Source organism: Cebus imitator, unplaced genomic scaffold (assembly GCF_001604975.1).
Source record: "Cebus imitator isolate Cc_AM_T3 unplaced genomic scaffold, Cebus_imitator-1.0 Scaffold54, whole genome shotgun sequence".
Taxonomy (NCBI): domain Eukaryota; kingdom Metazoa; phylum Chordata; class Mammalia; order Primates; family Cebidae; genus Cebus; species Cebus imitator.
Window position 1 is genome coordinate 2,332,815 of NW_016107369.1, and position 14,837 is coordinate 2,347,651.

The 14,837-nt window shown below is 43.9% G+C and overlaps 1 protein-coding gene across 1 annotated transcript in view; it reads right to left on the minus strand.

Moving 5' to 3' along the window:
* The window catches only part of LRRC74A (leucine rich repeat containing 74A), a 51,611-nt gene that overhangs the window by 33,282 nt on the left and 3,492 nt on the right, over positions 1-14,837 (minus strand). Inside the window, exons 3-7 of the mRNA XM_037738578.1 lie at positions 13,644-13,816; positions 8,383-8,490; positions 6,777-6,873; positions 2,857-2,906; positions 2,429-2,510 (exon numbers count right to left, since the gene is read on the minus strand). Of these exons, the coding sequence (XP_037594506.1) occupies positions 2,429-2,510; positions 2,857-2,906; positions 6,777-6,873; positions 8,383-8,490; positions 13,644-13,816 (510 nt within the window). The remainder of the gene's footprint in view (positions 1-2,428; positions 2,511-2,856; positions 2,907-6,776; positions 6,874-8,382; positions 8,491-13,643; positions 13,817-14,837) is intronic.

A 14,837-nucleotide genomic window follows, 5' to 3' on the forward strand; every position in this document is an offset into this window, starting at 1 on the left:
AAAAAAAAAAAAAAAAAGCACCTTCGAGGCCACTAACTCTTTCCATGCTGCCAATTGCCATGGCCACTATTTTATCCTCGTCTTATTTGACCTCTCAGCAGCATTTGATGCAACTGCCAACCTTCTTCCTGAACCATTCCCTTCCTGGGCTCCTTGCCACCTTGCTTTTCTGGTTTTCCTCCTGTTTGACCACTCCTTCTCTGGCTCCTCTTCCTCCTCTGTGAAGCCTTAAAGTGTTGGCATGACTCAAAGGTCAGTTCCATGGTCACCTACTCAACTCTGTGTACACTCCTTGCCTAGATAACCTCATCTTGCCTCATGGTTTTAAATACGTCTATATACCTATGACCCCCAAATGTGTATCTTCAGCCCTGATCTCTTCACCAAGCTCTAAACTCATACAGCAAACCATCTGCCTGACTTCTCTATGTAGGCATCAAATGGCCATTGCAGATATTACGTGGCTGAAATGGAAAACTGGCCTCCTCTCTCCTGCCCCTGCTGCTCCCTGAGTTTTCTCCATTCTTATAAACAACACCATCATCCAACCAATGGCTGAAGCAAAAAGACCATGAGTCTCTCTCTCTCTCCTCTTTCCCCCATTCTCCACATCAACAAGTCCTTTTGGCTTTACCCCCAAAGTATATTCTGAATTCATCCACTCTTCTCTATCCTACCTCCTCCCTGAGCTCAAGCTAGTTTCCCGTCTTGCCTAGACTCCGGCGACAACTTCCTTTTTTCTACTCATTTGCTCGGGGATGACCATTTAGGTTGTTACTTTTTTTTTCTCTCTTATGATAATGCTGTAATAACCTCCTCACACATCTCTGTGTATGTATGAGAGCTTCTCTGAGACAACTCCCCTTGACGGGAAGGAATTTCTGCATCATAGAATACACACATATTCCAATTTACCAAGGACTGTCAATTTGTTCTCAAAAGTGCCTGGCAGCTTGGAATTATTCTTATTTCACTCTATTGTCCACAGCCTTTGACATTCACTGGCTTTAAACTTTCACAGCTTTAGTAGATGACAAGGAGAACCTTTCATTTCTCTAATTAGTGGAGAGACGTGAGCACTGCTTTCTTCTTTTGCTATGCATGAGCCCTAACGATTGCTCTATTGAGGCTACTTATCATTGTCTAATTGAGCCAAGGCTCTTTTATCAACATTCTGAATACTGATGTTTTACTCTACAAATGCTGCAAATATCTACTCCCTGTCTGTTGATTGTTTTTTAGGGTTGTTCACAGTTGTGTGGCTTTTTATCATATGCATGTTTCAAATGTATTGTTGTCAAGTACAGGAATTTTTAAAACTTTTAGATTCAGGCGTCCATGTGCTGGTTTGTTGTATAAGTAAGTTGCATGTCGCAGGGGTTTGGTGTACTGAGGATTTCATCACCCAGGTAATAAGCATAGTACCCAAAAGGTACTTTTCAATTGCTTTTGGATTGTTTGTGCTTACTGGGCCATACTTAACAGTCCTTAGCCTTCCTGAGATCAGCAAGTTGTTAGTTGTTTCACTCTGTGTTCTTCTAATCATCATAAAATTTTACTTCCCATGACCAGGTGTTTGCTGCTACTCCTTCTCTCTTCCTCCTCCTCCTCCTCTTCTTCTTTTTTTCTTTTTTGAGATGGAGTCTCTCTCTGTTGCCAGGCTGGAGTGCAGTGGTGCGATCTCGGCTCACTGCAACCTCCGCCTCCCAGGTTCAAGCGATACTTCTGCCTCAGCCTCCAGAGTAGCTGGGACTACAGGTATGCACCACCGCACCAAACCAAGTTTTTTTTTTGTATTCTTAGTAGAGATGGGGTTTCACCATGTTGGCCAGGATGGTCTTGATCTCTTGACCTTGCAATCCACCTGCAAGGGCTGGGATTACAGGTGTGAGCCACCGTGCCTGGCCCTCTTCTTCATCTGAGACAGAGTCTCTCTCTGTTGTGGAGTGTAGGGACAAGATCATGTTTCACTGCAGCCTCAACTTCCTTTTTTTTTTTGAGACGGAATCTCTCTCTGTTGCCAGGCTAGAGTGCAGTGGTGTGATCTCAGCTCACTGCAACCTCCGTTTCCCAGGTTCAAGTGATCCTCCTGCCTCAGCCCCCTGAGTAGCTGGAACTACAGGTGCCCATCACCACACCTGGCTAATTGTTTGATATTTTATAGAGACAGGGGTCTCCCTATGTTGCTCAGGTTGGTCTTGAACTCCTGGTCTCAAGTGATCCTCCTGCCTTAGGTTCCCAAAGTTCTGGCATTACCGGTATGAGCCACTGCACCCAGCTGATTCTGAATGTATTCTGGACATGGTTTACATCACTTTTATACTCACAATATTGAAAAATAATGTTAAAAAGGGAGATTCAGCTCTGCCAAGCAGTAATCCTCCCCCATCCCTCCCAATTGCTGTCCCTTCCCTCCAGGGAGACTTACCCAGCATCTGTCCCAGGTGCTCCCCTCCTACATCAGAGAATTGATTGTGGCTGAGATCCAGCTTCTTAATTCGGTAATTGCTCTACAGAAACAAACAGGGGAAAGAGAAGGATTTTTTGTCTTCTGATTGCAAATATCTTACTTATTGGAGGACAGTATGATGGGGGCGCCAATGTACAGAAAATTAGGTGAAGACAATGTCTTAGGCATTTTTCGTTTGGCTGTTGATGTTTGCTGGGAGAACTTAGTGCCATATAAACAACTCTACTGTTTGCTGTGGCTTTTCCTGGGGTTGGCAGGGTCTAAACACTCCCTTGTCCCTAACATGTGCAAGTAGCCTCACGTCACTGTGCCCATAGCAGCCCCAGGTTGCCCAGATCTCCCAGGGACATCACCCACGTGGCTTGGCTGCACTCCCTGCCTCTTACCGACAGGACTTGGCAGAGCAGTGCTGCAGATTCTTCTTCGAAGTCATTTCCTGTAGTGAGGGTGGTGTGTCAGCAGTGCACTGCTAGACCATGACTCCCCTCCTCTCCCACCCCCTGCCCCTCCCAGTCCACTTCCGTTTAGAACAATCAGACATGGAAAAGGTGGCAGGGGCCAGACGCAATGGCTCATGCCTGTGATCACAGCACTTTGGGAGGCCGAGGTGGGAGGATCGCTTGAGCCCAGGAGTTTACAACCAGCCTGGGCAACATAGGGAGCGCCTGTCTCTACAGAGCTGATTGTAAGATAATTATTTGTGAAATTTGATAAAATACAGATTCCCAGATTTCTCCTGCTAAAGAGTCTGATTTCAGCAGGCTGGGATAGGACTGGGGGATTTGTATTTTTACAAAGAGCTTTCTGTACTATGTTAACACATTATGTTAGGGGTCTTAGCCAATACAACCAGAAAAATAACTAGGAGCTATAAATATCGGAAAAGAAGAGATAAAACTTTCATTATTTGCAGATATGATCACCTATCTAAATAATTCTATAAAACTAACAAAATGTTAGAACTCATAAGATAATTTAATAAGGTAAGTGGATACAGAATCAATGGACAAAAATTAATAGCTTTCAGACATATCAGTAATAACCCATTAGAAAATATGATAGAAAAACATTCTGTTCACATAAGATAAAATAATGGAAGACCTAGAAATAAACCTAATATGAATAATGCAAGGCTTATAATAGAAGAAAATAAGACTTTACTCAAGAACATAAAAAGGCCTGGAGGAATAGAGATAAACCATGTTCATAAATGAGGAGACTCAATATTGTGACTATGTCGGTTCTTTCATAAATTAACCTAGAATAGTAAATGGAAAACCCCAACCAAAACCCCAACAGCTGTTTTATCTTTTTTTCTTTTTCTTAAATAGAACTTGAAAGAATGATTCTAAAGTTCACCTGGGGGAGAAACTGTACAAGCATAGCCACGATTACTAACAACACTAATAGCCAAAATTGCAGAATCACTTTGCAAAAAAAGATTCAAGATTACTTTGGAAAAAAAGGGGTAGTCTTTGCCCATTCACATACAAAACATACTTATTGGCTGGGCGCAGTGGCTCATGCCTGTAATCCCAGCACTTTGGGAGGCCGAGGCAGGTGGATCACTTGAGGTCAGGAGGTCAAGACCAGCCTGGCTAACATGATGAAACCCTGTTTCTACTAAAAATACAAAAATTAGCTGGGCATGGCAGTGGGCACCTGCAATCCCAGCTATTTGGGAAGCTAAGGCAGGAGAATCGCTTGAATCCAGGAGGCAGAGATTGTAATGAGCTGAGATGGTGGCGCTGCATTCCAGGCTGGGCAACAGAGGGAGATTCCGTCTCAAAAACAAACAAACAAACAAAAATATTTATTATAAGATTTTATAACATATATTAACTTGTACATAATCAGTTTTTGTATTAGTCACAACATCTTATGTAGTAATAATAATTTTAATATTGTAAACAAATATTAAAACAATGCAATATTGACATAGAAATATATAAATAGATTAATGAAAGAGAATCTGGAAGGAAACCTATATTTATAATGGGAGTTTAATACATGATAAAGATGACATTTCAAATTAGTCAGAAAAGGATGAATTATTCCATTGATGATGCTGAAGCACCTGGCTATCAGTTTTGGAAATAAAACATTTGATGTCTACCTCATGCCAGGTACAAAAAAGTATTAGATATATTAGAGACCTAAGAGTTAAAAAAAAATGGAAGAAAATAAAGGAAAATATTTTGACCTAACTTTTTTTTTCTTTTTCTTTTTTACAGATGGGGTCTCACTGTGTTGCCCAGGGGGCCAGTCCTGGGCTCAAGCAATTTTCCCACCCAGCCTCCTGAGTAGATGGGACTATCAGTGCATGCCGCCCTTCCTGGTTCAGGAAAATATTTTTATAAACTTTAGGAAAGAGTTTTAAAGCAAGGCTGCAAAAATTAAATCCATAAAGTGAAAAGACTATAAAACTTGACATCAATAAAAGACACAAACTTTGACACAAGAAAGTACCATAAACAAAGCAAGGCCAGGCACAGTGGCTGACACCCATAATCCCAGTACTTTGGGAGGCTGAGGCAGGTGGATCACCTGAGGTTAGGAGTTTGTTACCAGCCTGACCAATATGGAGGAACCCCATATCTACTAAAAATACAAAAAAATTAGTTGGGCATGGTGGTGCATGCCTGTAATCCCAGCTCCTCAGGAGGCTGAGGCAGGAGAATCGCTTGAACCCGGGAGGCAGAGGTTGCAGTGAACCGAGATTGCACAACTGCACTCCAGCCTGGGCTACAGAGCAATACTCCATCTCAAACAAAAGAAAACAAAATAAAAACAAACAAAAAACATTACTTGAAAGCAAAATTGGAAATGAAATTAATCCTCTTTCCCCCAAATAGTGGGGTGTTAAATAAACTATATTATGTCCATGACTCAGAATACTAGCCAGCCGTTCAAGGGAACTAGATAAATCTATTTGTTCTGCCATAGAAAGAAATCCAAGATATATTTAGCAGGAAACAAGGGAAATTGGAGAATAATACCTGACATGTAACAATATTTATGTTAAAAATACATGAACTAAGGCCAGGCACCATGGCTTATGCCTATAATCCCAGCACTTTGGGAGGCTGAGGCGGGAGGATTGCTGGAGCCCAAGAGTGTGAGACTAGCCTGGGCAACATAGCAAGACCCCATCTCTATAAAGAAAATACACAAACTTTATTTCTGTATTTTTTTCTAGACACTTTACAGATCTCTGTATCTTAAGTGTTTTTCAGAGATATGCTCAAGTATAGATTCCTTTTTATATACCTTTCTTAGGAGTTACTAGGATTCCTGTATCTGCAAATTTATCAATTCAGGGAACACGTTAGCTGTTATTTGTTCAAATATTGCTGCTCATTCATTTCTTTTCCTTCTGGAAACTACTCATTCTACTCATTCTTTTATATTCTTTTGTCTTTTATATTCTCTATGTCTTTGTCTTTCTATGCTGTAAAGATAGATAAAATACGTTTTCCACTAATTCTATTCACCTGTAATTAATGTGCCATTGAATTTATTTGTTGAGGCTTTAATATCAGTGACTATACATTTTTTTGTTGTAAGAAACTCTTGGTGCCGGGCGCGGTGGCTCAAGCCTGTAATCCCAGCACTTTGGGAGGCCGAGGCAGGTGGATCACGAGGTCAAGAGATCAAGACCATCCTGGTCAACATGGTGAAACCCCGTCTCTACTAAAAATACAAAACATTACCTGGGCATGGTGGCATGTGCCTGTAATGCCAGCTACTCAGGAGGTTGAGGCAGGAGAATTGCGTGAACCCAGGAGGTGGAGGTTGTGGTGAGCCGAGATCGTGCCATTGCACTCCAGCCTGGGTAACAAGAGCGAAACTCCGTCTCAAAAAAAAAAAAANTCCGTCTCAAAAAAAAAAAAAAAAAAAAAAAAACTCTTGGTGAGGGAAGGAGGAGAGGTCTTTTTTTTTTCTTTTAAAAAAGTGATTTGTTCTTTTATGATTTTATTTATGTTCTTAATCATATTAAACATAGTTTATAATTGGGTGCAAGGTATCTCAATTTGCTTGTGGTTCCAGTTAATTAATAGTGCCCCTATTCAGTTTGCATGGTAAAGTATATGATAAATTATTGTGTATATATCATCTGAATCATCAGATATGGTGGAAGGGGTTAGGGGAGTGTGACTGGGAGGGTTTAGCAGGCATAGATGCAGTCTTTGGTCTCCAAGACTAGAAAGACATGGTCTGGTTAGCCAGAAGTTGAATTCTCTGTTTTCCCCTCTTCCCTCCCTCTGAGTCCCAGTATCCTCTCCCTCCCTTTCCACGTGCTCACCTGAAAGCTCAAGGCTCCAGACGGAAGAAGTATTTGTCTCAAGGAAATCTGAGATGATTCTGGCCCCCTCCAAACCAAGCTGATTGTTGGAAATATTCTAAAAGGCAAGAAAACACTTCGGTATGTAAAAAACCTCACCAAAGGGCCCTCAGGAACAAATGATGTCTTTTGTGGTTTACTTGAGTCCTGTGTCGAGGGAGTAGGGTTGGGGTGGGAAAGGATTAGAAGGATTCGGGTGGTGCCAAGGACCAAGAGAAGGGCGACAGGAAACCAGGCTCTAGCCCCGGCTTTCCCAGTGCCTCACTGTGGGACCCGTGAGATGGCTGGTCTCAGCTTTTTGAAGCTGGCTTCAAGGACTCCCCACTTTCCCAGTTTAGCCCTGGTGCTTCAGATAAGCACATTATTATTTTTTCTTTGTATGGAAACCCCAAACAGCTTCATGTAGAGAGCTTGGCAGTGAAACGGTGAAAAATGCGTTTAGAGTGCATAATCATTGTAAATTCCACTCCTTGATTTGGGAAGTATGGCTTGTCCTTTTAAGCTAGTGGGAGCGACTTTATATAGTGGCCATTATTGTCTTAATTGGTTGTTTCCCCCTTTCCTTTGGATATCCTTTTATGATGGTAAACTACACATAACATACGATTTACCATCATTGCCGTTTCTCAGTGTCCAGTGCTGCGGCATCAGCACATTCACATCGTGCACTCATCACCATCAGCCATCGCAAGGCACATTGTCTTTATGAAATTATTTCATGTCTTTATTTTCTTTAAGGAAGTTCACTTTAAAGCAACTACGAAGAGGTACATTTATCTTTTTTTTTTTTTTTTTTTTTTTTTTTTTTTTTTTTTTTTTTTTTTTTTTTTTTTTTTTTTTTTTGAGACAGAGTCTCACTCTGTCACCCAGGCTGGAGTACAGTGGCGTGATCTCAGCTCATGGCAACCTCCATCCTACAGGGTTCAAGTGTTTCTCCTGCCTCCGCCTCCCAAGTAGCTGGGATCACAGGTGCTCAACACCATGCATAGCTAATTTTTTATATTTCTAGTGAGCCATTACAGGCGTGAGCCACCATGCCTGGCCACATTTATCAATTTAAGGGCTTCTAAGGTCCAGACAGAAATACTTTTTTTTTTGAATCTTGCTCTTGTTGTCCAGGCTGGAGTGCAGTGGTGCAATCTTGGCTCACTGCAGCCTCTGCCTCCTGTGTTCAAGCAATTCTCCTGCCTCAGTCTCCTGAGTAGCTGGGATTACAGTTGCACACCACCACGCCCGGCTAACTTTTGTACTTTTAGTAGTGACAGGGTTTGGCCATGTTGGCCAGGCTGATCGCAAACTCCTGACTTCAGGTGATCCACCCTCCTCGGCCTCCCAAAGTGCTAGGATTACAGGCGTGAGCTACCATGCCCAGCCAGAAATAGTTTCTTAGGATTTTCTACAGCTGTAGGAAACACAGCCTCTCACATGTGGCCCTCCTCCAACAAGTCATGTAAGGAGGGCAGGGGCCTGGAGGCAGCCTGGGTCCTGGCAGGGCCTCTGGCTTGTCCCCAGTGGGTTGTGAGCCCCCAGGGGTGATGGCAGGAGCCAGCGCAGGGGGGCACGGTACCATCTCCTGGAGGTAGTAGTTCTCTTGTAGCATCTCCACCAGGCTCAAGATGCCCTCCTCCGTGATGCCGTTATCTTCCAGCTCCAGTTTGGTAACAGTCGTGTTGGACTTCAGCCAGCACAGAGGGAGGGGGAGAGACACAGAAGGGGTTGGTGACCAAGTCCGTTCCCTGCTCGCCTTGGGCCAGCCAGGTAAGTGGGTGCGGAGATGCAGACTAGGAATTCCGAGGGCGTGGCAAGGGCGAGGAGACCAGCACAGGGGCCGAGCCAGCCGGGGAGTTTTGCTAGGACAATACGCTTACTCTGGGAGAATTTAGAAAAGGATCCTGAAAGCAAATGAAAACCCTGACAAGTCAGAGGCACAAGGATGAGCTAAACAGATTTTAACTAAGCCCCAAGGAGAGATGACTGTGACCTACTCTAAGATTAAGGAAAACTTGATACATTGAATAAGGATATTTAAACATAAAGATTCTTGCCAGGAGGTCCTTTAAAGCATTGATTTTGCTTTCTTAAGGCCTTTCTTCTAATTTAGGCTTAAGTCTTATCTGGTACACTCCTTTAAATTTTTCTTTATTTCTTTATTATTGTTTTTTGAGATGGGGTCTATGTTGCCCAGGCTGATCTCCAACTCCTGGGCTCAAGGGCTCTCCTGCCTTAGCCTCCCGGGTAGCTGGGATTACAGGTGTGAGCAACCACACCTGGCTCTGGTACTGTCTTTAATAGGAGGTGGACTCAAGGCTGTTTGGAAGGAATTGGACACAAATTTTGGTGAATATCTAGAGCCAAGATAGTCTGCATTTTTTTTTTTTTTTTGAGATGGAGTCTTGCTCTGTCACCCAGGTTGGAGTGCAGTGGCACAATCTTGGCTCACGGCAACCTCTGCTTCCTGGGTTCAAGCAATCCTCCCTGCCTCAGCCTCCCAAGTAGCTGGGCTTAACAGGCACCCACGACCATGCCCTACTAATTTTTGTATTCTTTTTAGTAGAGACAGGATTTTGCCATGTTTGCCAGGCTGGTGATCCGCTTGCCTTGCCCCCCCAAAGTGCTGGGATTATAGGCGTGAGCCACCGTGCCCAGCCGCTAGTCTGCATTTCTACAGGGAACAAGAGGAGAGGAAAGGACTCGCATTGGAGCACGAAGGACTGGGGTTAAGCTCTAATCAGAACTTTGATCTTGCCTTCCCCACCTTGTTCCCAGTATACACAGGGACAGAGAACAGACACAGGTTTGGATTTGAGCATTTTCAAGGCCCAGTAAGGAGCAAGAGAAGTAGCAAGTGGAAGGAGTGTTAATGCTGGTCCTCCCCAACCCTCTCCTCTGATAAAGGAAAGTGTGATAGTCCCAGCTATGGCAATGCAGGATGATTCACCCCGGGGCTTCCTGGAATGTTTTCTGGTCTCAGCTCTCTGGGTTGGGCAAAATTCAATTGCCTTGAGTTGTACTCAAAGGTGAGAGAGATGGCTCAGGGGGCCTCCCAGTCTGAGTGCTGTTTAGCAGTGTCTAGAAACATCAGTTGAATCATCACTGCCAGAGTCATATTGGGGACCAGCACATTCTAGGGTGAAACAGGAGGCCCAGTCCCCAATTCCATCCACATTTATTCCACACGGGCCGGTGTCTATTTGTCATTCTCTGTGTTCACTGCTGGGGAAACAAGAATTAACAGAGAACATTTCTACTCCCACCCCACCTGCTGCCCCCAAGTGCAAGGGTACAGTGCTAGGTGGTCGAGGGATACAGGCAAGGATGAAACAAACACGAAACCTGCTATCAGAGTGCTCCTAATCTAAGCCAGGGAAACACAGGCATGTGAAAAGCTAATCAGTACAGAGAGCAAATAGAAGTTCAGTCCCCCAGAATGTCACAATGATTAATTGTCAAATGAATGATGCAGAGAATGAAGGAAGAAGAAACTCTCCACAAACAGAAATTGCTGTTACTAAGAAACAAGTGGTCCAAGTCCTGAGAGGATTTCATTATCATCCATGTTTTTCCCACGAAGCTCATGAGGTAATGGTGCGTTCCTAACACATCATTAGTCAGCCTTTCCACTTTCAATAAATCTCAAGATGGCTTTGTTCTTTCCCCACTCCTTCCTTCCCATCCTCAGAAAACAGTGCAAGCTCACATTTCATGTAACTTCTTAAAGGGCATATGCCAAATGCAAATGTTGTTATATTTTTAAGAAAGAATGAGTGTGTTGGGGAAGGTGAGGAAAAATAAGACCATGTATTCTAGGAATACACTGTTCAATGCCAACAGGGGGCTAGGCACTCAAAATGAACAGCACGCAAGCGTATCCCTCTTACATTCTAACAATGATTACGGTCGTCTACCCTTATCCTTGGGGGAAAACATCAAGACCATTGGTCAATGTCTAATACCAAAGATAGTACCAAACCCAAAATATACTAGGTTTTGGTCCTATACATACTTCCCTATGATAATTTTGATTTATAAATTAGGCACAATAAGAGGTCAACAATAACTAATAATAAAATAGAACACCTATGATAATATGCTATCATAAAAGTTATGTTGCCCAGGCATAGTGGCTCATGCCTGTAATCCCAGCACTTCAGGAGGCCAAGGCAGGGGGATCACTTGAGGCCAGGAGTTCAAGACCAGCCTCACCAACATAGTAAAATCATGCCTCTACTAACAAAACAAAAAATTAGCTGGATGTGGTGGCACGTGCCGGTAATCCCAGCTCCTTGGGAGGCTGAGGCAGGAGAATCCCTTGAACTGGGGGGCTCACACCTGTAATCCCAGCACTTTGGGAAGCCAAGGCGGGAGAATCTCTTGAGGCCAGGAGTTTGAGACCAGCCTAGCCAACGTAGTGAAACCCCATCTCTACTAAAAATACAAACAATTAGCCAGGTGTGGTGGTGCATGCCTGTAATCCCAGCTACTTGGGAGGCTGAGGCAGGAGAATTTTTCCTCGCCCACCAACACACTCATTCTTTCTTAAAAATATAACAGCATTTGCGTTTAGCATATGCCCTTTAAGAAGTTACATGAAATGTGATATTGCACTGCTTTCTGGGGATGGGAAGGAAGGTACAGAATGGTAGAGACAGCCAAAGACAAACTGCAGGAAGACTGACTCGGCCATGCTCAATGATGGAGACATCCGAGAGAATGATGAATGAGGAAGGCAATTCTGTGCTTCCATATTTATTCGGTTATGAAATACATGGCGAGCTCCAAAAAGCCTTGAAATACACTGTCATTCTGTAGCTTCTCCTGTCTCTCAGTCACTCATTCTCTATTTAATTCATTGACTACTTTTCTTCTTTCAGATCCTTTATAAATAATATTTTTAAAGAATTCTTTCTCAGCCTTAAAACTGTCCCCATAAACTTTATAAAATTGACCAGGGAAGAAGGTAGGGGAGAGACGGAAATAAGCCCAGCTTGCAGCATTGATCATGAGGTCAGCTGCTCTCTGGCCCCTTCCTCAGAGTTGTTTGCTGCTTGTTGTCCCAGAATCATAAGATCATAGTTCCTTTTCACTGTTCTACAGATAACATCGCAAGCATTGTGAAGTGTTAAGTTTTCCATCTGAGAGGCTGGTAAAACTACTGACATCAGCTGGTCTGAAGGACCCCCAGAGGAGCCGACTCATCAAAGCATGCAGTTACTACGTCCTGATGATTTCATCAGGACCAATGTCCTGACCAATCAATGACCCCAATTTTTCAGCCCCTTGTCCTCTGAGATCCCCTTAAAGACTGTTGGCCAGGCCAGGTGCAGTGGCTCATGCCTGTAATCCCAGCTGTTTGGGATGCTGAGGTGGGTGGATCCCCTGAGCCCAGGAGTTTGAGGCTAGCCTGGGCAACATAGTGAGACTCCTTCTCTACTAAAAATGTAAAAACTAGCTGGGTGCAATGGTGAACAGCTGTGGTCCTAGATACCCAAGAGGTTGAGGCAGGAGGATCACTTAAATTCAGGAGATCAAAGCTGCAGTTAGCCATGATCATGCCACTTAGAATAGAGAGTATAAGAGCTAGGATGCCTCCTAGTTTGTTGGGGATAGATCATAAGATTGCCTATGCAAATAGAAAGTACCATTCTTCTTTGATGTGGGGTGGGGTATTGACGGGGTTAGCTAACGTGTAATTGTCTGGGTCAGTTAAAAGGTCAGGTGTAAATAAGGTTAGGCTCATTAGGCATAGGAGAAGAAAAATTAGTCTGAGGATGTCTTTAGTTGTGTAGTAGGGGTGAAATGTAATTTTGTTGGGGTCAGATGTCATTCCTGATGGGTTACTTGATCCTGTCTCATGCAGAACAAACAAACAACTCTAGACCAGAACTCCTTAGGGAAATGGATGGAAGGGTTCCTTTCATGTGCTTGCTTGGCCACTCTGTGATCATTAAACTCTTTCTTTGTTGAAAACTCTGCTGTTTCGGTATATTGGTCCTTACTGCACAGCGGCCATATAAACCTGGTGGTCTTGTAAGTCCTCTTTATTTTTCTCTGTTCATTCTTTCCATGGATAATTTAAATATTACTAATTTTAAATGTCACCTCGAAAGACACATCTACCTCTTCTCTACCTTACTAAGCTTTTTCATAATGGAGTTTTCTGTTTACTTTTCTAAGTGAACAGTATTGTGCTGACATGCAGTTGTTAGGTCTTCTGTTTTTCTGTGATGGGAGTCAGTTTGTGTGCAAAGCAATTATAATTATAAAAAGTCATGATGAACTCAAGGTCAATTCCTTGTTTGGTTATGCCAAGCTAAGAGATAATACTATTTCGATGGGAAAACTTGATGTACTCTACAGTGTGGTCTTTACGAATCAGAATGTGGTAAAAGGCAGATGTTGAATGGAATGGGTCAGCAGTAAACCCATTTATAGCAAAGGTGAGCTTTACAATGAAGACCCAGGCTGGTATTTTATTGGTGCTCTTACATTGATAATTGGGCCCAGTCACTTTTCATGGGCCCAGCGGCTGGTGCCTTTGTTTCCTGAACAGTAAAGAGTATATAGACTTCTATTTTTTTCTCCCCAGAGTTTCTGAAGGGAGCATAGACTTCTAAGGCCTAGGTCGCTAGCAGCCTCGTACCAGGAGCTAAAGAGGAGTTCATGCCTGTTGGGGAAATCATCTGGCAGCCAAGCAGGGCCCAGGGCAGTGTGGGCATAAAGGTCACTATATAGCCTCCACAGGAGAGGCCCTCTGAATCTTGGGCCTGCTGCTGTCCTGCCAACCCTCCACCTCCACCAGGCTTCATGAGCCGCCGCTAGCATGCTTACCACCAGGGCTATAGCAATCGCCTTGGTACCCCTGGGGCCCAGGCCGTGGTGGTTGAGGTTCACGTAGGACTCCTCCATGTTCCGGATGAAGTATGAGACGGGCACTACACCCACCAGTTTGCAGGCCTCCAGGTACAGCTCCTTTTGTCCAGTGGTGAAAAGCTTCTCATTATCTGCAGAGAAAGATGGGCTCTAGTAGGATTTCTCTTCCACCTTTGCCTTCTCTCCCCTCTAGCCCCAGGTGACATTCACTTATGTCTACACCCGCCTCTGCTGGAGGATCTGTCCCTGTGGGTATGTGCTAAGAAGCCAGCTCCAGTCTGAGAAGTCAGTCCATGATGGGAGAGGGAGACTCTAACTCCAGGAAGCCCCAGATGAATGTCTCTCTTTGGGTAGATGAGGCCCATGGTTTTAGGCCAGAAGCTTTTCTAGAAGTGAGCAGTGTGTTTCACCCCACCTGCCCAGGTTGGCCACATCCAATGACAGGTCATCAAAGACTTAGAAAGGTCCAAACCCTCTTGCCCACCTTTGGACACATCTGAAAGATCAAAAAGCAGATGACTTCTGATGGTTGATGGAGTCTCTATTTCACTTTTAATTTTGCTACAACTATTAAAAGTTGTGAGTCATGAACAAAGCTTCACCAAAGACTTAGAGAGGCACCAACATTTAAAATCCCAACAGCACTGAGTGAGACTCTGTCCAGTGAATATGGAAAAACCTCCAAATCAGTGAGAAACAAGCCTGCTTGCAGTGAGTGGTCTATCTTCTTTCAAAGGCTAGGATGCCATTTTCCTTATAAAAAGGACTGTCATCCTTGCTTTATGGATGATAAGTCTAGCCTCAAACAACACACAGTTGGTGAGTGCTAAAACCAGCTAACAGAAGTAGGGACTGCACCTTTCCATTCTAATCCCTGGGGGCCCTTATTTCTTAGGCTTTAGGCCAGGCTGGCCCGGGATTACTGGGCATTGAACCTCCCTGGATTCTGGGTGCCCCACAGCTGTGTCCTCATTAGGCAAGTCCAGCCTATGGCAGGGCTTCCTGGGGCCAGCTGGCGTCTATGTCTGCATCTGTTTTTCCTTCGGATCCCAGGGCCTTTGGCCAACCCCCGCAAACAAGTCTAGGGCTGACAATGGGAGCTTTGTTGGTGAAAGAACAACTGCTTTACTGGGAAGCTGATTTTGCAAGCAC